Source organism: Leptonotus elevatus, chromosome 15 (genome assembly GCF_054856555.1).
Source record: "Leptonotus elevatus isolate MCC_2025b chromosome 15, RoL_Lele_1.0, whole genome shotgun sequence".
Taxonomy (NCBI): Eukaryota; Metazoa; Chordata; class Actinopteri; order Syngnathiformes; family Syngnathidae; genus Leptonotus; species Leptonotus elevatus.
In genome coordinates, this window is record NC_141253.1 from 12,042,707 (window position 1) to 12,067,864 (window position 25,158).

At 36.5% G+C, this 25,158-nt stretch overlaps 1 protein-coding gene across 5 annotated transcripts in view; it reads right to left on the bottom strand.

The window, feature by feature from the left end:
* The window catches only part of ccbe1 (collagen and calcium binding EGF domains 1), a 48,273-nt gene extending 26,912 nt beyond the window's left edge, over positions 1–21,361 (bottom strand). Inside the window, exons 1-3 of one of the 5 annotated variants that reach the window (XM_086096784.1) lie at positions 21,141–21,361; positions 4,918–6,254; positions 4,758–4,841 (exon numbers count right to left, since the gene is read on the bottom strand). In XM_086096784.1, coding sequence (XP_085952910.1) covers positions 4,758–4,841; positions 4,918–5,021 — 188 coding nt within the window. In that variant the 5' untranslated portion in view covers positions 5,022–6,254; positions 21,141–21,361. Of the gene's footprint in view, positions 1–4,757; positions 4,842–4,917; positions 6,833–7,375; positions 7,720–21,140 lie in introns of those variants that run through there. The other 4 variants (XM_086096786.1, XM_086096785.1, XM_086096783.1 and 1 more) reach the window with 4 other exon arrangements.
* Positions 21,362–25,158: the final 3,797 nt, after the last annotated feature.

A 25,158-nucleotide genomic window follows, 5' to 3' on the forward strand; every position in this document is an offset into this window, starting at 1 on the left:
ATGTCTTTTTTTTTAGAACACCATTTGTTTCTTTTCCCAAAACTGCAAAAGCAACATTATACATTTCAGATGCAGCTAACTAGATTCGAGATTTTAATGCAGCTAACTTGCTAAAATAATCAGCTGAGAAGAAGTTTAATAAATGGATTTTACATTCCAAAAATTTGGAACGTCATGAAAATAGTCATTGTATTTTGAGAAAACGTCACCATGTTATCAGAATAATCTGTATGGGATTTTTTCTAATAGGTTTTTGGTGACCTAACAAATACACGCACACACGCACGCACATACTCACCCACATACAAAAAAAATAAATAATAATAATAATATATATATATATATATATATATATATATATATATATATATATATATATATATATATATATATATATATATATAAAAGAGCAATGATGATGACATTACTGAATGAACAATACTGAGCTCTTTAAAGAAAAAAAAGAAAGAAAAAAAGAATAATCTGTATTATGAAAAAAAAACTACCCCTGCACTTTTAATCAACTCTAACTGTAACTCTGTCGCCTTCTACCATCAATGAGCTAACTTTAGCTCTACTGTTAATAAAACGGTTCCTCTACAGTATTATCTAGCATACTATAGCTAGCATTACCTCATCTTTTGGCATCCATGCACAAGAATACATTTTTGGGGAACACATAGAGGCAAACTGTCCTGGCAAATTACAGTTTGGAGCTGCATTGGAAGTGAAGCACAAACATACTTTCACTTTCACTTTTGACTGTGCAGATCACAAACACAGCTCAATACACTATCAGTGAACTAAAGCTAACAACAAGATTTCACCAAAGCAAATGGCTGAAAAAGTACTACTTACTCGGTAACACAAAAGGGATTGTATGAGATTTTCAGCAAATAATGGAGGAAAAGTTTGCAAACGCCAAATTAACAGCAGTTCACTGCATTACAGTTTCTTCAAAACGCAGACAAAAAAAATCATAACTTGATCAATATTAAGGAGATCCCATTTTTGGATTCCGAGTAGTATCGTTGAACACACAAAATTTTAATGTAATCAGAGTAGAACATTCTGCCCACAAAACAGACAAAAAAAAATCTAGCTCCAATGTACAGTACCTCCTTATTTCCCACTGTTGCCTCAAACAACATAAGTGGGCTTTTGATGACGATAACAGTTAGCATACGCTAACTACAGCTGAAGAGGAGGGGGGAGCAGGCAAGAAAAAAGAAAAGAAAAAAAAGCTCCATAACAGCAGAATTATTTTTAAAAACAACACTGCAACCACTGCACATGCCGCACATTAATTATCTTGCAGCTGTAGAGTGGAAAGAGTCTTTTATTGGGAAGTCTTTTTACAGGCCGGGCTAAGCCAACATTGCACACGCAATAAATCAGTGCAATCATCCTTTTCGCGCGCCCCCACTGAAGAGGAGTTATAAACAAAGATTAGAAATGTGTTCTTTTTGTTCCCGCCATTGTTGCTTAGCACAGAGGGGTGTGGGGAGTGCGGGATTCTGGCCTTTGTCTTGGCGTGGCCATCGCGGTGACGCTGAAACCGTTCCAACAATGTGAGCGTGGCTGATGAAATTCGGCGATTATATCAGCGAGTACGTGGCCCTTTTCGATGCTGTCCAGAACCGTCATTCACCTTCAGAATAGAAAATGACATCATGCTAGCATGAGGTGACGGTTAGCCCATCCAACTCAGGGTGGCATCCAAATGAGACGGGCGGGCATTCACTCTCCGTCCCCATAAGCCCCCCTCCTTGCTTGGAAATTTTTCACAAAAAAAAAAAAGTTAATCATTATGCTGCGAGAAAGTTTTAGAATAAAGTGTCGTATTTTAAAGAAGACGTCATGTCGTTGTGATTTTAGTTGCAGTATTACGAGAAATATTCTGAATTGACAGAATATGAGCATACATTCATAATTTTTATATTGCTACTGAAAAAAATATTTTACGAAGCCTAACGTAATGCGAACAGTAACTCTTATGGGAAAAAGTCAGAGGTAATGATATTTTCTTTTTTTGAGGGGGCATCTAAGCAGGACACAACATGATTGGCTGTTTGCATGATTGTGCAACGAGCTGCCTCTTTGAAGTTGATTGCCTTCAATTAAAGAGACACTGCAAACAGATACCATTATCCTATGATTAATGTGCATTCTCCTAAAAGTCAAAAAAGAAAAATGTGCCAGCGGGTACTAGTTTGCCCCAAGGACAACATGAGTAGCACACGGGTCTGTTCTAATAATAGCTCAAAAGTGATGGGACACTGAATTAAAACATGAAGATTGTTAACATATTTATTTATGTAAACGTAACATGGAATAGTTTTTTCTATACTAAATATTCTATATTTTGTCTAAAAATAAAATGGATTGTGTTCAATAGAAAATAAAAGCTGTTTGTATTGTATCCAAATGTTAAAAAAAAAAGTCATTTTAGAGCTCTAATTTTAATACAGTAATACCGCAATATTTTTGTCTGAGTTTTACAAAGAAAATGTCAATTTTACAAGAATAAAATTTTGTAGTCTGTCAAAAAATGTTGTTGTAATATTAGGAGGAAAACATATAAATGCGATGAGAAGATAACTGTAGTTCCGTGACAAAAAGCGGTACATACAAGAATAGACACAATGCTAATCTTGACAAGAATAAAGTTGCACATTTCAAATAATAAAGTGCTAATTTCCAGACCCTCCCCACCAGAAACCCATTTGCTTGTTGGCTATCAATATTGTTATTATCAATATTATCAATATTATCAAATAAAACTGAAGTTTGAAAACAGAAATCTACGTACACAAATAACACTTTTATTGCCACCATGAAAACTACTATATAAACAATTAAAAAATATAATCACAAGCATAATGTGAAGCCAAGACTTAATTTTCTCGATGTGTGGCAAAGTAACAGCACTTAGCACCCGTGCCGTTGCCAAACTGGCACCCAACCCTCACCCCATTTGCACTCGTAAAGCGTTTCTACCGCAATTAGAAGCATTTGTGGAGCAAAAGCCTTGCCCTTCACAGCCTCTTTTTGGAGCACGGCAACATGATGGAAGGTCGGCCGCGGCCCTTTGATGAACGACGTTCCTTAAGATTGCTGAAACTCAGCGTCCGAGACGACCCGTTAGAAACAATTCAGACATGAATTCATGGGATCGCTCCCGCTTGGATTTCAGCGTCTTTCAAAAGCATAAGGAAATACCCACCCGCTAATTGTTATGTAACAGAACAGCTAGCTGTGTTTTTAATCACTGTCAGTTATTATTTGCTGTTTGTGCAAGGCAGACAGACACAAATGAAGAAGATTTTTGGGTAAAAGGTGAAATGTCTGACAAGTGCAGTCCTTTTTTTTTTCTCGCAATTCGCAGTACTATACACAAAAGTTGTGTTTTTTAATCTTCACATTAGCATACATCAACATTCACTTTGCATAAACAATGCACATTTACCATGTAAAAAGATTACCGACATGAGTGATTTGAGTCGACTGTTCACTTGAAGCTTCGGGACATTTGAGACTTTTCAGTTTTGTGAGATGACTGCATCCATGGCAACCGTGATGTTTCGAAAACCTCATCAGAGAGAGATTTTTTTTGGTGGAGACTTAAATCTAAACCAAACATAAAATGCTTACATTTTGGCATTGTCAGCGAAAGCTATGCGACGAACAGATTTCACAACTGCAGGATTACGTAAAAACAACTTGGACCAATTTCTGGGAGTTTTGCCATGTGGAAATGTCTGACTTCTACTACAAAGGGCCCAATTTTTGTACCCAGCGCAAGCCTAGTGAACTCTAACTGTTTGCGAAGGTTGAGTTTTCTTTCTTTTGGTATGTTTGTAGACTTTGCACAGGTACAAACATTGTGGTATGGAACGCAGCCGACTCGCAGCGATCAAAGCGGCTCCACTCCTTCCCATTCAATTTAGAGCAGTGGAAGTGCACACAGAGTTTGACATTGCAGCAGCCGAAATTGATTCACTTGGGTCAACCGTCAAACTGTTTATACAGGTAAATTGTGCAATCTCCCCTTGCGGATGATGTAGTCTGCCGCACATGTGACGTGGGCAATGAGCCCGCCTTGTACTCCCGAATTTCTGCTTTCGTAATGAAAACTCTAACTAAAATTCCTGCAAAACTTTACAACAGACTTTACAACAGACTTTTGCATAAAACATAAAACACCTTGACGTCAGCTACAAAGACATCCCATCTAGTTAAAATTTAACTTTTACTTTTCAATATTGTTGACATTCACTTTGCATACCAGCCACAAATTAACAACATAAAAAATACAACTTTGCGTATATGACCAACATAATTTATGTCCACAGAATAAATATGGTAAATGTTCATTGATGGTTTTACTTTTGTTAAACTGCACTGTAACCATGGTAACCATGATGTTTCCCAAACCGATTTGGGAAACATCCGGTATGGACGTTTGTGCTCGAAAATTTGAACCAAAACAAAATGCTGAACATCCAGATAGAAATTCTCCTGGATGATTAGGTTAATTCATCATCAATTAATTATCCATCAATAATTAATTTGTTACTCTTAGCATTCTCAGAAGCATCCAATCAGATTCTGAGGATTGCTTTGATTTGTTACAATTGTACATTTCTTGTTACATGGTGGATTTATATCATATTAGTAAAGAAATAAGCAGAAACGGTCAGTTATGGTAACGTTAATGAAAATAAATAACTTATTAAAGCCAACTACTGACTTACCTGTAGCATGTGGCAACTTCCCCATTGGATTTAACACACGAGTACTTGGTGGTGGCGATGTTATCTGAGCACTCTTCTCTGTCACTGTCAAAATAATATTTAAAGAAGTAACTTAACAAAGTACATCGCTGGTCTCGTGAAAGTGTCCCCCGAACGATACCTGAGGCTGGCGTCCTCCTGCCGGCGTGACAGCGGCGAGGCTCCGGAGAGGAGCAGCATCCAGGTGATGGCGGCGAGCAGGCTGCGAGCGTGTCCGGGGTTCATGACGCTCCGTCGGGCTTGCTGTCACCGAGTCACCCTCTCGTGGAATGAGCGCGGCGGTGGTGATGCGGGGGCCGTGCGTGGACATAAACTGTCAAGCAGCCAGCCACGGACCCTCCCACTCGCCATGCGCACGTTGTGGTCAAGTGAGGGGCTCTACCGTGACGATTTATGGTGATTATTTTTCATTATTTGACTTTCATACCACATGCTTTTTTGGTGTGTTTTTTTACTTTATAGTTGAAGTGCAGCGAAGTTCAGGATTTGAGCTCTGCTGCTACCTCGCGGTTATCAACGGAAGCTCAGCAATAGAAAACACTACAACCCCACCGACCACTTCATTAGGCACACCTTTGTGACGGCTCGAGAGCCACACTCGAGAAGATGGCAAATACTTTTTCGCGACACCATTTAAGCAAACGAGCAAACTTTAGTTCTACTCAGAATTTGTGGAGGGAGTCAAGGAAAAAACAAACAAACCCAATTTTCAAATCAATTTTCTGCAGAATTTATTTTGCCACTTGCTGTCCACTGAAAATGACATCATAGTGACGAAGGGATCAGGTAATGACCAATCACGGCTCACTTGTTCTCTGGGTTAGGTCATGTGACGTTTGCAACCTGATGCTGCATTCGAGGAAGGTGGGAAGTCTGACTTGTCCCACTCGGATGACCCATTTCCGACTTCTGTGCGTTACAGCCAGGCGAATATATACAACAAACATAGCTGATTCTGATTGTTTGTGGTTCTGGTTCATCACAAGACATTTTGATCTCCAGCAAACATTCCTTCTAATCTCCTTTATTTATATAAATATTAGGATATCTTATCTTCAAAGCATTTAATACATTGCACTGGATATTGCAGAGAGATAGGCCTAATGGCATATCTTCATGCAGTCAGTACAAATCACGTTCTTATGTGAAGTTATATCGAATAACTAAATTGAAGTAATAATAAATAAAGATAGAATATATGTTTATAATCTTGTTAATCGTGAATTGCCATTCACAGTGTGTGTCGCCATTGTCTATTGACGTCAGATTGAAGCCAGTTGGAGTCCTTTTTTCCTCAATTTAACAACTTGGACCTCCCAGTTAAAAATGGCGTTGCCGTGCACGTTTCCTGGTTGAGGTCGGAAAAGTCCGGCTTTGCACCTTACTCGAATCCAGCATTAGTTGATGCTTGTGATGATGTCTTTTTCAGTCAACAGCAAGTGGAAAAATGGCCACCCCCTGAGATGAAAAAAAAAAAAAAAAGATTGGATTTTTGCTGCTTAATTCATATTTAACAAATCCGAATGTTGTTTTTAGAATTTAGACTAATTTATCTTTAATTTATTCTTATCACGTAAACGTCTCAGAAGGTCTAACTTGGCCTTTTCTTTTCGGCTCGGCGAAACATGAGTGACCTGACACAAAACCTTGTCCTGTGGGTGACCCAAGTGCGGTTCTGAACATGAGCGCTGGCACAGGCCAGGTTGACCCACGTGTGGCGATACACAGCGGCATGTAAGGATATCTGCCTGAAACCAGAGGTGCGCGGTGTTGATTTACAAATTCCACTACCTAGCCTCTTTATGTCAATTCTTTGTAGGTTCACCAAGTTGTTCATTAGGGGACGTATCATAAAAACTAGAGTGGGATCTTGATAACTTTAAATCAGTTCTATGAGGTATGAAAAGCTGTTTGAACGTGTAGGCTATTTGATGTTCTTGATAAGGTCCATGTACTAATATTTTCTTTCTACTAGTGAAGTGCTAGATGTCAACAACTAGAATTGTAGCAGGTCAGTACTTACTACTAATAGCACACATTTGTCAATTAGTGCAGTTTTGCCTCACTACTAATATGTACTTGTCCTAATAGAGAGGACAAATAAGTGTACTAGTACATGGATATTAAGATGGAGATGAAGGCTACTGATACTACTGTAGTTGGACAACTTGATGTTTCATGTTACTAGTGAGGCAAAACTACTAGTTGGTATTTTGGTGTGCATACAGGAAGTAACTATTTGTGTCACATGTGCTTATTAGTACTGTAGCACAGTAGTTTATTAGCTTAATAAGTTTGCCAATTGGACATTTTTGAAAGTAGCCCATTATATACTCAACAAAAATATAAAAATGCAACACTTCAGTTTTTTTGCTCCCATTTTTTATGAGATGAGCTCAAAGATCTAAAACTTTTTTCCACATACACAATATCACCATTTCTCTCGAATATTGTTCACAAACCACTAGTGTTACGTTTATATTTTTTGTTGAGTATATTAGTGCACTAGTATATGCACAAAAAACTGCAAGGCTATGGAATAAATGCTCAAACTGCTTTTGAGTATGTAGCTGGAGTACCGATTTCCTCCACTGGGGGGCTCTTTCAGCCAAGAGATCAGCTTCCCTCTTCCCTCTTGTTTCAGCAGCACCCTCGTCACCAGTGGCCACAAAATGGATGACAGTTTTTAGTGCGTCACGCCGACGACGGCGGCGAGGCTGTGCCATTTACCTTCCACTTGTTTCCATGCCTCAGCAACCCGAGCTGTCCAATAATGAGGGATGATGCGAGGCGTCACCGGCTCACATATAAGGGAATAATGGGGCAAGATGGTGGGCTGTGGCCTTGTTTAGCCCCCCTCTGATAACAACAGAGCAAGCATTTTCACTTTGATGTACGTCATTGCCGCTCTTGTATACGTACCATATGTAATGCACTATATGGTGTATTTATTTATATCCTCTGCAGGGATTCATTTACTGCTCACAGTATTGAAGATCCCATTCAAATGGCAACTTTGCATTTTGGGGCAGTGAGTGCAGTGCCCCACCATATTCAGCAGATAGCGCTGTTGGTCTTTTGTGTGTGTTTTTCTTTATCTATTGGTCAGTGTTTCCCAAACCAAGGCACTCGTTGTAGGAAACATTCACAACAGAGCACCAGACAAAAATGCCTCAAAAAGTTATGATCTCACCTCAGTTTCCTCAAATATTGACTTATAATCCGGGCCTGCCAAACACAAAGCTGACAGACTTGCAGGAGGCCATGACTTTTTATTCTGATGTGTTGATAGATGAACATAAAGATATATTTGGAATTTGAGAATCATACATTTCAAACAAATTAAGTGAAATTGGATAACTCCATCAGCACTCAAGATCTTTAATGGCAACCCTGGTTACAAGAGTTACCAGAAAATTCTACCTAGTATAATATGAGCAAAAACTACAATAAATAATAATAATTAAAAAAACAACAACAAAAAAACTCATTTTAAAATTTAGAAAATATAGCAATATTTTATTTGAATATTTGTAGGTGGGTTTAATAAAAAATAATGATGCACTTCTCATGTGCTTTTGTACAGTTGGAAGAAAAAGTGGAAGGACAAACTAAAATGTCAAAAAAGTTGGGATGAAATCTTGATCATACCTTGCTCCAGTTATTGTAATTAGTATACAAGTCAATATAAACTTTTCAAGGGTAAATTAATAAATATTTTAAAATTGTGCATTTTTTGTGGTAATACACCAACATTATTAAACTACAATATAACACTTTTCTTGCTAAAACATTTATTTTGCAACTTTACAACGTTTGTCTGTTAACATTACAACTGTTCTTATACTATCACTACACTTATGTAATAATAATTAAAAAAATGGTATGACTTCTTATATTATTCTTTATTCGTGTAATATCAAAATTACACTATACAATCAGGGGCGGAGCTACGTGGTGATAATCCGTTGATTATTTTCTTGATAAAAATCTATGACATAAAAACATGTTTTAATTTCCATCACTGTATTAAAAAGCAAGAACTTATTTCAAATTGACAGTACATAAAATGCTCAAGTGTAAATTAATTATGATTCAGTTACTAATTTGGCCCGTAATGTCAGAAAATTAGCAAAAAATGTTGGTCACTGATTTAATGGAGGGCTACAGAAATTGGAGATTTACTGTTGAGATGTTAAATTAGGTCTCTAAACGATTAGTCAATTATCAAAATAATTATCAAGTCATTTTATAATCGATTAATTATTATTTAATTAAAATAATATAAAAGATTAAAAATAATAAAAATATAAAATAAAAACGGCAAGAAAATAATTTTAGCCCAGTTCAGGTGCAGCCTAGTTATTGACTCTTTTTTTTTTTCAAATACAGCAAAGTGACCAATGAAAGAGAATCTTTCGTGATAATCAATCAAAGCTATTCGTCTTGTGTGTTAATGCATGACGGCATTGGAGTGGATGCCACGGGAAGAGTCTCGTATATTGTGATGACTCCGTGCGGTCTGCAGCACTGCAGCAGTGCCGGTCTGCACGTCCCCAGACGAGAGTGGTCCGTCGGCTAACTGACGCTAACAGCCTGCGTCACCTTGCCGCACTCATCAAACTTGTCTTGGCGTCACGCACTCACTGACGTGTTAAGAGGCTCCCGATCCAGCCAGCAAGACGTGAAATGCGTGGGACACTCTGTTATTTATTTATTTATTTTTATATCATTATGGTCTCAAGGTCATGCAGTATCTGCTCAGTGCGGAAAGAACACAGCCGGCAGCGCTTGAACTCGTGTTAGTCTCTCTCTCTCTCTCTCTCTCTCTTTTTTTTTTTTTTTTGCTCAAATAAAGCCACTAATTCCTTTTTCATTACCCTTGACTAACTTTGTCCACGTCAGTCCTCGCTCGTTGTTCATGATCCTCTTACTGCAGTATAAATCACTGCGTGCTATGGTACTTCTATCGCTCTCTATCTGTATGGATTTTTAGATTAAAACCACTAGCGGCGTTAAAGCAAGCACATGCATATGCATAGACCTAATTAGTCGATTCACTCCAATCAGTATGGAAATAGACCCGCCGTTTAATCATGTCTGGCTGCAGTCAAACATAACAGAGGACTGGCGGTGTGATGTTATGACAATGAAGTCGTAGTGTTATACGAATAAAGTTGTAACGATTTGGGAATCAAGTTGCGAGAACAAACTCAAACTTAAAAAATTACTCCCCCTTGTATTTGGCATTCTTTTTTCTTTTTTTTTTTACCTATCCGATGTTATTCGCTGGAAAACTCACCGTTTCTGTTTTTGTGCTCAGGCAAAAGCCCCGTCAAATGGAAAATTTTGGATTTGCTGCCATCTTGTGGCATCTATGAGTCGAAGTGTTATAAGAATAAAGTCGTAACGAGAATTAAGTTTGAATGTTTTTAATTCTGAAGTTACGAAAACAAGCGGATAATGTTACATGAATCAGAATTCGTAGTGCTACAAGAGTAAAGTCGTAATGCTAATAAAACAATGAAGTCTTAATGATATTAGAATTGAGTTAGAATGTAACAAAAGAAGAAGTCGCATTACTAGAAGACTTAACTTGCAAAGTTAAAGAGTAAAGAAGTCCGAAGTTTGATCAAAATAAGGGAAATCGAGAGGAAAAAGTCGTAATGTTAGCTCATTCCGTCGTTACACTACGCAATCCACTTGAACTACTCCAATTAATTCTGTTTCGTCTCTGCATTCACATGTAATTTCTTGGAACAAAGTGAGGCCCTCTCTCACTTCCTGGCTTCTTCTTCTTCGTTGGTGAGACAGCAGGTTAATAAGCAATTTCCTTCCCGTCATTTCAAAGCTTCAGTGGTTTCTCGGCAGCACGTACACTGATATCGTCTCTCTGTTCATTGGCATCAGCTGCGCAACCAGTGACTCATCTGCTGCCCAAAGAGAGAATTATGATTTTATCTTTGTAATATTATGACTTTATTCTCATAATATTACACCTTTTTCTTTTCCCCCCAGCTAAGCTTAGTCTTACACTTGTTCGACTCATGAGATCAGAATTGTTTTAGCCTTTTCTTGTTATTTGCTGTCTTTATGTTATTAATTTATTGCTATAACTGTCTTTTGTTATATTTTACTTTATGTATAGCACTTTGTATACAGGCATGGTTGTTGCTCTATAAATAAAGTTGAGTACGTACTCACATACATACATTCAATGAAAAAAAAAGAAGCCATATAACAAAATAAATTCATAATGTTCTGAGAAAAAAATTGTTGAATGGATGATAGTTTAATTTTTTTCTGCCATATGAAGGAATATTAGACTTAAGTTGAAATATTGTAAAGTTAAGTTGTTCTGTGTTCTCAAATCAATTACAAAATATGTTTTTAAATTTGAGGGGGAAAAAAATCTTAATATTACGACAAACAAAATTTGGCTAGCTATCATATACCATTTATACTACATACATGTATATATGTATATATGTATATATATATATATATATATATACATATATATATATATATGTATATATATATATATATATATATATATATATGTATATATATATATATATATATATATATATATGTATATGTATTTATATATATATGTGTATTTATATATATATATGTATTTATATATATATATTTATATATATATGTATTTATATATATATATATTTATATATATATATATATATATATATATATATATGTATTTATAATACAATAATATATATATATATATATATAATAGACTGGTTGACTTCTGCTTATACTTGTAGATTGTTAAAAGTAAGAGTAGGTCCTGTCAAAAGTAAAACTAAAAAAGTAGGTTAGTAAAAAAAATTAATAATAATAATTTTTAAGGTTACAAATATTTCTTTGTCATTAAAAAAAGTTTAGTAATTGTTTGGATGGATAGTTACTTCTGTTTAAAGGAAACGCATGATCACTCTACGTATCTCCGGTTTGCGAGCGAAACAACATGTCCGCAATATGGAAACGCTATCCACTGCCATCCACGTTGAATTATCAAGCAGGAATGCCATAAGTTTCGTTTTATTATACTTTATTCATATGAATGTGAATATTAATGCTTATTTTCGTCGAAATGTTATAAATAATTCTACGTACTTTTGTTTGCAATAGTGCTACAGTGTATGTAGCGATTGACTTATTAAGTTATGGACCCAAATAAAAATTGTCAAAAGAGTGAATCCGCAATAAGTGAACCGATAAGTAGTGAGGGACTACTGTACTTCGAACATTTCCTTTACTGTAAATAAAGCTTTTATGATGCTGACATTGTATTTTGATTGTCATTAAAGTTGAACATGGAAGCACAATTGTACGGACAAGAAAAAAGAAAAGAAAATCCCTAAGCCGATTTAACCGTTTATCAGCAGCCGACATCAAGCACCAGATTGGAAACCACCTCCACGTAACCGCACGCGTTCAATACAAATAACCTCCCGCCGTCCTTGGATTGCCGCGTCTCACCCCTCCTTTGTTGTTTTTTATTTTTATTGCTGCACGCAAGTACTAGTGCATGCTTTGAAATCATCCAGCGTCATATCAGATGCAGATAATAGGAACAAATTCCCGGAGGCCTTTGCGACCACGTACAGAACAGTATCGTATCGGAAAAGAGGAAATGGAAAGATGAAGCTGGTCTTTAAGATTGCAAGTCAGGTGCACGTTCTGGAGCAGATGGCGACAAAGCGGCAGCCCAGGATATGTTTTGGAATATTATAAGAACACAACAAGAAAGTCAGAAGAGGCAGTATGAGAATGAAGTCACAATGTTACGAGGAAAACAACTGGCAACGTTGGCGTCTGATGCTAAGCTACCGAATAGGTAGCAAGTAGCCTGCTGCCGTTTGTAGCTGGTTTGGACGTGAAATAGAACTCAACAAAAATGTGAACGTAACGACTCCCATTTTTAATGAGGTGAAGATCTAAAACTTATACTTATACCATTTCTCTCAAATATTGTTCACAAAGCAGTCTAAATCTGTAATAATGAGCGCTTCTCTTTTGCCGAGATAATCCCTCCCACCTCACAGGTGCGTCATGTCAAGATCCTAATAAGACACCTTGATTAGTGCACAGGTGTGCCTTAGACTGCCCGCAATAAAAGGACACAATGAAAGGTGCAGCTTTGTTTTACTTGGGTGGCCCGCCCAAGTATTAACATGGTGTGGGAAACACTGTCTTGATATGACACACCTGTGAAGTGGGATGGATTATCTCGGCAAAGGAGAAGTGCTCACTATTACAGATTTAGGCTGGCTTGTGAATATGTTGTGTATGTGGAAATAAGTTTTAATTTAGATCTTTGAGTTCATCTAATAAAAAATGGGAGCAAAAACAAAAGTGTTGCTTTTATATTTATGTTGCATAGGGTTAAAATGGAAAGCCCTGAATTTGCTTATTATGAGGTTGAAGATATAAGCCAAGTGTCATAAACTAACATTTCTATTGTTACAAAGGCTAAAATCACGTCTTTCTATTAGTTTTAACCAACCAATTTACACTCAATTAATGACTTTTGCAAAGAAAAAAATATATATTGTAAAATGGTGTCCTTTTGCCTGATATAGCGCAGTGAACAAAAATGGAAAGAGAAAACTCAAGACGGAAGTGAGTTTCCTGCTTTAATTCCTTTGGACGGGCAGAATGTGTTTGCGGCTCAAGATGTCGACGAGCAGATGGCGGCAATGAGGCAATCCATGCAGGGAAAATGTGAATTAGGAGATTCTTTGCACTAATGTGACAGATAATTTCACAGATCCTAAGCAACGCTACCAAAACACCACGTCTTGGACAAAAAAAGAAAAAGAAAGAAAAAACAACCTCATTGCTGTTATGTAAGAGGATTTTCTCCCAAACTTTTTTTGTGTTCTTTGCTTTTCCCATTCGATTAACATCTTCTTCCGCTCTTCCGTGACTCCCACCCAGCCTGCCGCTATTGCTCAAGGGCACCTCCTGGACCGGGGTTACCCGGATGAAGAGAGAGCTGATAAAGGGTTCAGTATTGGTATTATAGTGGTTAACATAGCTGACTCTCTAGTAGTGCCACTTGCATCAACAATCCTAATAGTTGGTGTTGTTTAGTCAGTCGGGCTGAGGTGTCAATCACCGGCCACGCCTCCCTGAAGTCTTTGCACTTTTCTCCTTGATTGATTCAACCTTCACACCTGCCACTCAAAGTTTTAAAATGTCAGAAGGAGGGAGGGGTGGAGCAATATTTGGGGGGAGGGAGTCAAACAAGGGCGAAGGCTGAAAGTCAACACGGAGGAATTTAAGCGTTTCTGGGGAATGAGTCATCGCCGGACATGTATTCACATGAAATTTGTATTCAATTTCATTGGGATTTTCAGCGCCCCGAAATCTTAGCAAAGAAAGGAAGATGCTAGTGAGAAGGAGCAAAAAAAAAAGAAGGAAAAAAAAGACAAGGCTTGAGCCCATTGAAAATTAACAGAAGAAATAAAGCGGGAAGCACATGCTAATGATTGGAATGCTTACATCCAATTAATACGCAAGTCACAATTCATTTAACTCACAATACTAATTATCTGTCCTACTTAAGTCAAAAATATATTTTTTATTAATTAACATATTTGGAAATAATTTACATGCATGCAGCAAATTAATAAACAATTATTTTCATGACTTTCTATTATTTTTATATTTTTTATGTTTTATTATTTGAGCAATTATTTTGAACATGAAAATTAAAAAAACATTTGAATCAACACCAGTCAAACACTAAATAAACAATCAATTTGATTAATGAAATTAAATATTAATTTACAAATAATTTACATGCATGCTTATCAAAATATATGTGCGAAACAATATTTAAAGCTGCAACATGGAACTTTTTCCCCCAAAATATCTTTACAGTAGACTTTTTATTTGACCATTTATGACTGAAATGTCTTCTTATTAGTAGAGAAACACCATAGCTGTTAACAATGGGTACTCCTGCAAGCCTCTGGCTAATAGTTTTCAGACTAGATTGGGGTTCGATATTCCCGCACTGTGTCTGCGGATGTGACGTCATTTGCGCGGTGTTTATGTGAAGAAGGGTATGTGCCGTTTCCTTTTTCGTCAGCAAGTGGCAGTAATGATTCAAAATTGAATAATCTACGTTAATTAATACATAAATTACTTTAATTTATAATTTTTATAGATAGTATTACAAATTATGTGTAAGGCAATACATCATAAATATAATTATATACTATTTCCCATCATTACAGTCCACTTGCATTAGGGTCAAGCAGAGCAGCGACCCACCAGATCCAGCAGATGAAGCTGTGGTGGTGAAAAATATGTTGGATCACATTTTGTATGTCGCCACCTACAGGACTAGGGTGTCACAACATTAGCATGTCATTATTTTTCAACGAAACGGCAGACGTGTCTAAGGTTGTTGGGACTTGCCGGAGGTCCAATGTGTGTTTTTTCATTGGAGAACTTATGTGTGAATGAGCAGAAGAAAAACTCAGGTCATCCAAGGAGACTGTATGCATGTACCAGAGGTTCTTAAGACAAATGATGACATCATTAATTCATAAAATAAGGAAAGAAGTAAGTCTTGGCTAGTGTGACCTTAATGCCTCAGATTATATCTGGATAGAAAGGACATCTGTCATGCAGGCATCCGACCAGAACACACAATATGATTTGAGAGTTTACAGATTAAAATAATTACAATCTTCCCACCCATTAATTTGGAAAGGACTTGTTAAAAATTTTGCACATGCTTCAGATTTGCTCAACTTTTTTTCCTCACAACCAAATACAGATAAGTATTATGTCCGTCCGTCTATTGTAGAATAACACTCGTGTATAGGATTTTTATTATTATTATATATATATATATATATATATTTTTTTTTTAATGGAGGTTATAAGGGCAATGTGTTGGTTAAAGGGAGGCCACATCTGTTACCGATGAATGGTAAACATGGTTGTATGTCACTTAGGTAGGGCCGCAATGTCACTTGTTGCTAGGTAGACTTCATAGACTACCATTATACCGTTGCAAAAAATATGGACCAGTTACACCTGCTAATAGCTATTCTGATACGCTATACAATTTAGGTCCCCCCAAAAAATATCATGTCACTTGTTACTTCATAGGGCACAATGATAACTGCCCCAAAGGCCAATAATAAAATTGAAAAAAGATCATGTTATGAATCAGCACATGAAGCATGGATTGTAAAAGCTGGTAGCAATATAATGGAATTACATCGTATCCCTTTCACATTGCATTTATTTAAGGGAGAGGAAAAAAATCATAATAATAATCAAAAGAAATGGAAGCTTATGCGGTGTAACAGACGGTTTGGGATTGCACGGCTTAGCCAGAGGTCACTCTCAATTCATAACGCCAGGCAGATTTGTGCATGCAAACGTCTCAGTGACATCATGGCGAGCAGACGCGACACGTGGATGTACTGGCCCCGTCCCCACGGTCATCATGATATGACGATGAGATAGTTAATAAAGTTATGGATAGCGCAACAAAAAAATGAAATTGACCGTAGGGTGGTAGTGGGGATTTGCTTTAATCTGGTAGGAGGTTTAGCCATGTCGGGATTATTTACTATTACGCAGGAAGCTTTAGGTGTCACATGGCTGTGGAGTCTAGCGTTGAGGGAGGGGGGGGGGGGGCGGTGGGTGTTGCTGGTCGTAGCGACATCCATTTACCCTTCAGATGAGCACATGGCACTTTTTATTTCAGTGATGACAAAGCGATGTGGACACAAGTGGAACTATTATGGGAAATAAAATGTCATCATGTGAAGGGCATATATCACAGCCCTATGAAAATATGTATGTCCATATGTTATTTTTTTAAACAATAAAATGTAATATTGTTTTTTTTTTGTAATGGTAGGTAAAAAAAATTTTTTTTTTTTTTTTTGTTTGTTTGAAAAAAAAAAGATACTTATATTTGTATAACCACGAGAGAGCTAAAAGAGTCATAAAATCAAACAAGGCCTAAATTAAACAGCAATATATAAGACAATTTGGGTTAAAGAAAAAAAGGATTTTGAGGTACTTTTTTTCCCCCTTACTACTATTAACAAGACTACTAAGGTTGCAAGAAAAACACTTGAATTGCATTATTTATTTTTTAAGGAATTTATTCTTTTTTCTTAAACAAAATATACGGCTTTTAATTTGTATTCATTTTTAATTTTTTGTTTCCATTTTTAATTAAAAAAAAATCCTTTCCACAAAAAAAAGTTAATTGATAATTTTTGGGGTTTGTGAAAACAATTATTATTATCATCATCATCCTTATTATTATTAATATTATTATTATCATCACCAGTTATTATTATAATTATTATTATTATTAGGGATAGGTGTGTACCGACACCTTATTTTACGGTATTGGTACTCACGACAGCAGTCAATTCCAGTATGGCTGTTTTATGATCAATTTCATGCAATTTGAAGGAAACATTCTATATTGGGATTTATAGTTTTTTTTTTTTAATGATCTGTCATAGTTTTTGGGGGGGAATTTTATGTGTCAAAATGATTAGTTGGTATTGTGATATGGTAGTTATGACATCGCTAACAAAGCGATGTCATAGTTATCATGATATCATGATTAATCGTATTGTGACATTTGGATATCGTTAACATTCCTACTTGTCACACACTGACTCTTGACTAAAGACATGAAATAAAACCACAACTTTCTACAAGCTGAACAAACGAAATGACAAAGCAAACTTTGACATGCTCCTCCTAATGTTTATTTGGCTTTCCAAGCAGCAATGAAAGTTACTACAAGAGCCAAAATTAATTTCACAGGTAACTGTGCATGTGGGAAACCCCGCAGCTGTACTGTATTATTTCACGGAGCCAGTCAATGATGTCATTGATCGATCAGCAAATCAAAGACATCAAAGGCGATCACAAAATGTGCATCAAATTCATAATGTCAGATGTAGTCGGCGAGAAGTCGATCAAGGACAGCAACATACTCGCTTTAGCTCTAATCTGTTCCCACCATAACAAGACAAGATTAAAGCTTTCCCGGGAATGCCTGACTGCAATATGAACAAGCGAGGGGGTCAAAGAGAAATCGGACCACTGATCCTTCTCAGCACTCATCAGGGTTCAACTAAACCTTAAAAACAACACTTGCGCTTCGAAAACAGAATTGCTATTTTGTAATTAACGTATGATATGGCGTCAGCGAATTTGGCAGTCAAGATGGCAGGAACGAGCATCGGTGCGGAAAACGAATCCTCGGCGTGGAAAGTTGCGTTGCATGAAGGAGATGATGATGAACTGGGTGTGCTGACAGCTCATGAATAGACGCGAAAGCGGCTTTTGGGGGGGGGGGGGGGGGCTGCACGATATGATTGGAGATTAAACAGCCAAGGTGGTTAATGTGATAAATTTCCCATTAGGATTTATTCTGTAGCAACGGGACATTTGAGTTTGGCCTGTTGTAGCTCGGAATGCTAAATATATTATTATTAAATGCTTATTGGTTGAGGGTGGAGTCAGCCACATACGGTAATTAGAGTGGCAAGTTTTGAGACCATACGGGTTGGGTTTTTTTTGCCCAAAAGTAGTATGCTTCACTATTTATGATAGAAAATACATTAGATACAATAAAATTACGACTACTACTGATACTACAATTACTATTCTTAATATATAATAATAATACTAACATTGGAAAAAAATCATTATCTGACTTTTGATTACTTTTGTTTTGACGCGATTTAGTTTTATTTTATTTGGAGACAAATTTGATCAAAACAGTGGTTGGAGGGAGCTGATTGGTTGACACAAGGAAGCGGTCTGACGAGAACATGAACATGAGACAAAGGCAAACTTCACAAAACATCAAACTAAATCTAATCAAAATAAGGTAAACAAAAGCACATATTATGGCAAAAACAACAACATTCTTAACTGTCAAACATATTCAGCCATTTTGTACTGAGCAGCCAGGACAGAGTCTTTGTTATAACTTCCTATACTATGCTTAGTCACACGCGTACCCTTCTGCGGTGGCAACACTGCAAGAACGCACAACTCAAATTTAAATCTCACAAGAAGGAAACCGATTTTGTCTCCTTTTTGTGCTGCCACGATGATAACTATGATTCCTCTCACACAATGATGTGCACGTGTGGGAGCGTGCGCGTGTGTTCGGGGGTCACGAGATAACAAGAAGCCCGCAACCTCCGCGCGGAGGTCAGCGGAGATGTCGAGCCTTGGCACGCAAGGTTAAACGCGACGTGAACGCGAGATGCCGGCTTGGAAAGGTCAACGTTGGTCGCAGTGCTTCTGGGTACTGGCACGCCAACCATACAACCAACGAAGAAGAAAGATCAAAGAGAGGGATTAAGGACGGAGAAGTCATTTCATCAAGAATTTTTGATGAAAACAAGTTGATTTATACAAATACATGCTAATTAGGGGAAGTACGGCTCAGTGGTAGAGTGGTCAGCTCACAATTATTATTATTATTATTAGTAGTAGTAGTAATAGTAATAGTAGTAGTAGTAGTAGTATGTTATCAAAATATGTATGTTTTATTAATACTATATTTTTGTAATATATGTATCAATGCTAGCATTATTACCAATGTACTGTGTATATTTTATATGCATCGTATGAAGATATTTGTAACATTTTTATTCACTTTATCAGTATTTTATTTACAATATTATTTGTACTTTATGGCAGGTTTATATAGATTATTGGAATGTTGTTGATATTTACATTTATGTTATTAGTATCATTTTATTACATGAATATTTGAATGTACTATTTGGGTTCTATTGATATTGCATGAATATTTTATTTAGAATTTCTTTATTTGTATTTCATATCAAGTGGTTTTATTATTTTGACATTTCATTTATGATTTATTTTTTTATTATATTTTAATTTTCATTAATGTTATTTTATTACTATTTTTTTTACACAATTATTATTGTTATCATTAAGATATTTTCAAAATATTGTTAATGACAGGGCCTATTAATAGTAATCAGTTTACTATATTTGGGTTATATTGATATTTTATTCATAGGATAAGTGCCTGCTCTTGTGTTCTTAAACCAAATAAGATGAGAAAAAAGAGCCTTAAATTTCCACACTCTACCAAAAAATTAAAGTGTACTCCAGTGGTTGCCCTGCGGGACGCCACAATCACAACTTTCAGGTGGGTGTGGCCTTTGTGTGACCACCCAAGAAGGTCAATCAATTTCGGTTACATCTTAAGAAGAATTTCCGCTAACACGTGTGTGATTACGCTGATGAAATTCGATCCAAAATGTCTCCATGGTGTGCGTGCCGTCATACGGTTGCACACATTTGCCAACTAACAAGCATCTCGTGTCCTTGCTGCCAAGTCAATGGAGCGCCCTCACGGCAAGGACACGCAACACACGTGATGGCCGACCCGGCGCATTAACGAGCACCCACAGGTAATCAAATCTAAGGGATACCGTCACAAAATGCGGGAAAATGTAGTGGTCGTTTCACGGTCAAACAAGGTGAAAACAACTACACGGGACTCATCAGAACCTGATGAGCAAGGACCTCCGGCTCTCATCAACCACAAGAACATAAACAAATAAGACCTTATTAATCAATACAGTGAAGGAGTACGGAAACATATTGCTGCCACACCAGAAAAAACAAGTTCAATATAATCTTATAATATGATACTGAAGTTTTTTCCCCTTGTTTTGCAGTAATACACATCCATAGTTTTTTTTAAATAGATTTTTCTGCCCAAAGAACGTCCCCAGTTTACTAATACGTAGCATACTAAGGGATTGCTAGCATGACTTGTTCAGGATTGAGTACTGCCAAAAACGAAAGGTTTCCGGTTTGATGTCAAAGATGCGACAAAATAGGGCCAGAGAGGGACAATTTTCCAAACGATCTTTTGAATATTGTCACATCATGCAGACAGTTTTAACATTAATGTGTGTGTTTATTTTAACACCACAAACTCTACAGACTAACACAATTCATACACACTACTGTATTCCACTTAAAAAGTCCTTCTACACTACTATATAAAGGCCACCATAGATAACACATACTAAATCATCTTACATTTTGGACATGGACCTTCAGTGGACACGTAAGTGACCAAATTCACCTTTCAACAACAAAGAACAGAGCCTTTAGCTTCCAATACATCCAATACTCCAAACTGTACTGCTGTACAGCAGTTCACAATCAATATTTGTCTAATAATAAGATAAATACTTAAATATATACAAACATAAATAAAATACATTGTAAACTACTCACCAGAGATGCTTATTATTTATAGACAATATCCATCCTCTTTTGTTAGCTATGTTGGGTTGTCAGAGCTAGCTAGTTGTCCTTGCACTGGGAGTGGCAAATAAGTCTATTAGTAAGGTCAAATAAGCTAGCTGGCTAGCCAGCTGTAATGTTGGCCTACCTATCCTCATAATGTCCACTTTAACTTGAAAAGTACGGCGAGAAAATGAACCTTCCCTTTCACACCTGTGTGCAATTATGAATCATCTTGCTATCAGCAGCTGCGATCAACCGATTAGGTTACATTTACATGGCGACACATAGAAGCCGAAATCTGATTGGACGAAAGCCCCGCTTTGAAATGAAGATAAAAGTAAATGAAAACAATTTATCGACGTTGTAAATGTAGGTCAGTGCTTGTGATAGTGTTTGGGCCATCAGAGTGCCTCACCTTGGAGGACGACTTGCTGTACACCACCTGGCAAAAAAGCAAGAAAGGTGATGCTAATAAGTATTGCTTGAATATTAAGGCTTGTTTTTTATTCTTGGAAGTTTAGACCTTTTTTTTCTAATTTGTACAAATATTGGGACTTTTTCCTCCTACCTTTTCACCTTTATTCATGTAGTACTGGTTATTACTTTTTGCTAAAGAAAGTAGTACTTCATTATTACAAGACTTATTAAATCTTTTCAAAATATTTCAACTTTATTCTTGTAAATTTAAGCTTCTTTCGCTAAAAATTATGGCTTTATTTTAATAACGTGGCCCTATTTCTAGGAAATAATTAGTGTAATAATTTTAAAGTGTAACCACTTGATTCCATTCAGCGAGATTACGATTCAATTCGAGAAGGTGATGTAATGATTACTTTTAAAGATATACAGTATGTCTCCAGGATGAGATTTGATGCGGATCTTGACATATTTCAAAGTGGAGCAACTCAATTCGATGCACTCAAATACATTTTTTTTTTAATGAATGAATGAATTTAACTTTTAATTAACTGATTTTCCAATTTAAATATTTTTATAATGAATATATATAAATATGTGTTCTCAATATATATATATATATATATGTTAGTGCTGTCAAAGTTAAAGCTTTAACTAATTAATTAATCACAAAAATGATCACAATCGTGTATTAACGCAGATTAATCACACTATTAGTTTTGACCACATATTATCCTTTAGCTTGACAACCGATGGCTACGTTAAAGGTACCACATGCTATAGTTGAGCGATAAACATAACTACATGCATTAAAGTTTTTAATAAATGTTATTTTTCCCCCCTTTTTAAATTATGCAACTGATTAGAAAAAGAGGAGGATGAGCGTGTGCAGTGTATAAAAAAATGTTGAAGACGTCCTCATAACATTAAATGTTGAAAAAATCAACACATAACAGGTGTGTTTTAAATTTGGTGGGCAAAACATTTTGATAAAAAAAACATTTTAATTAGGCGATTAATCATGATTAATCAAAATGATAAGATATATATATATGTATATATATATATATATATATATGTATATATAGTATGTTTTTTGTTATGTTCTATGAAGGAATGTCTGCCAAACAGCTTACCTCAGTGCTTTCCCATACAGATGGAGAACCAACAGCGCGCCGGCACCATGTGGCTAACCCGTCGGCCCTCCCCAGCTTCCGCTCATCGTATGCCTTCCAGGCGAGGCTCAGCCGCCTCAGGCACGAATCGCTGTGGACTTTGCAGCTCGTTAAACTAGCAGCAATTCTAGAGGGAATCATAGTGGAGTTCGCTTGTCGTGTTGTGGACCCGGAAAGGGCACAAGGGAGTGTCCCTAGGGGGGTGCCGGGTAGCAGGCTATGCTCTTTGGTAAGAGCCATATGGCCCCTGGATAACTGCAGAGAAAGCTGTGTCAGTCTTTGGCGGGATATCAAACCCGGGGAGTTTCATCATGCTTCTGTTGGGGATCTTCACAAGGTACAGTCGGATCAATCAATTCAGAATCAGCCTTAAGATCAAATAATAAGGATTGTCACAACTACAGCCCAGAGCAGGGGTCTGCAACCTGCTCTCTCGAGCACTCTTATTACATATTTTAAATTCGAGCCTTAGTCGATTTTTCGATATAATATTTTTAAATAAAATATGATTTAAATTAACAAACCTAAACATGCCGAAAAGTGACCATAAAATGTCCAAAAAGAAAGAGGAAAAGCAGAAAATTGCCCCCCTCCCCCAAAAAATCTGAACATTTATTAAAAAAACAAAAAAAAGCAGAAAAGAAAATGTTCAAAAAGTAACCATAACATATACAAATCAAAAGAAGGAAGGCAGAAAATGACCATAATGTCTTTGGAATTGCCCAAAAATAAAATAATAATTTTCCTTAAAAAAAAAAGGCAGAAAAAAAAACATTCAAAAAGTATAAACTATAAAATGTCTAAAAACAAAAAAAGAAATCCCGAAAATTACCCTATTATGTCCACAAAATTGCCCAAATCAGTATATCTATTTTTAAAAAGGCAGAAAACTTTAAAAAGTCACTATAAAATGTAAAAATAAATCCCTGAAATTACCATAAAATGCCCAGAAATGTGTCCAAAAAAGTCAGAAAATTGATAGCAAAATGGCAGAAACAAATGTCAAAAATAACCATAAAATGCCCAAAAAAGAAGGGAGAAACAGAAAATATCCATAATAGGTTCATAAAATTGTCAAAAATCTAAGAAATTTGACAGAAAGACAGAAAAGTCTAAAGATGTATGAAAAAGTAAGTCTGAAAAATTACACACACAAAAAAAAAAAATCCACAAACCAAAGATGAATGGTAGAAGAAAATGAATCTCAAAGTATTGGATGCTGCATATTTTCTGTAATGCTCTAATTAGCTTTTGAGCCGCTCAGTACAGGGTATCATAATGTTCAAAAGTTTTGCGGCTCCAGACAGACTTGTGTTATGTATTTGGTCTAAAATAGCAATTTTATGTTGCCGACCCTCGACCCAGATTGTGTACAATGTTCCTGACAACTACTTTGACTACTACTACTGGCAAATCGGATTTCTATCGAGCTTTTCTTGATGCAAAGACCCAAAACCTACATTTACTAAATACTAACAAGATGTATCAGAAATAAAAAAGGATTTGCTACATTTTCTGCTCTGTCAAGTTACAATTTATGAATACATGATATTCATTATCCGTTCAAGTTGTTCAAACCGAAGACTTTCTTTTGGTTTTATGGTATGGGGTGTTGAATGTAAATTTTCACCAGAAATCTTCTACGCTTGTAATGAATCTTCTACAGTAAGTCTTTCAATGTTTGCCCAATTAAGGACTTTAATGGCTGTCACTGTTTTGTTAGCTTTGTGTCTTTAATTTGGTCCTATTAACCATGTTTAAACATGCTAATAAGGTCACTTAGCTTGATTAAAAGCACTTTCTGCAGGCTAAAAATGATTGGATAAAAAAAAAAAAATCAAAAACAAAGAGTCGGCTAATAACCAGCTGATAATACTGTGTTTGTTTGCTGGTAGCGTCCCAAGCCCAAAAGACACTGATGTATTGTTTTAATATTAAAAAGTGACTTGGATGTAATTGCTAAGCTCGTCATTGGGAAGGAAATGATCCCTCTGTGACAAAAACAAATGTCGGGAAAAGTTGAAGTGAGGCGATGCTTTAAGAATTCATTTCCCGCGTATACAATTACTTTTCATTAAGGCTAATATGAAGCCCCGTTGTTGCTGTGATAACACGGCAGTCACAAAGCAACGGCGCCGTTCCAATGTAAAGCCTTGGGAGATTTAGTTTGCGTTGTTTGCTGTTGATGCTCAGGACAAAGGAAGCAATCTTTTGAATTTGTCTTTGGGGCAGGCAGCTTTACGACTTTGGTCGTGGAACTTGAAAGGTAATGAATGGAAATCCCCTCCTGAAGGTATTTCCGATATTTCACTGGAACTGCTGACTGCTGATTCCAGAACCTTCTCTCGACCATCTATCGATCGCGTCCCGACCCGCCTGCATCCAAAAGACCATGACACACACTCACTTTTAAA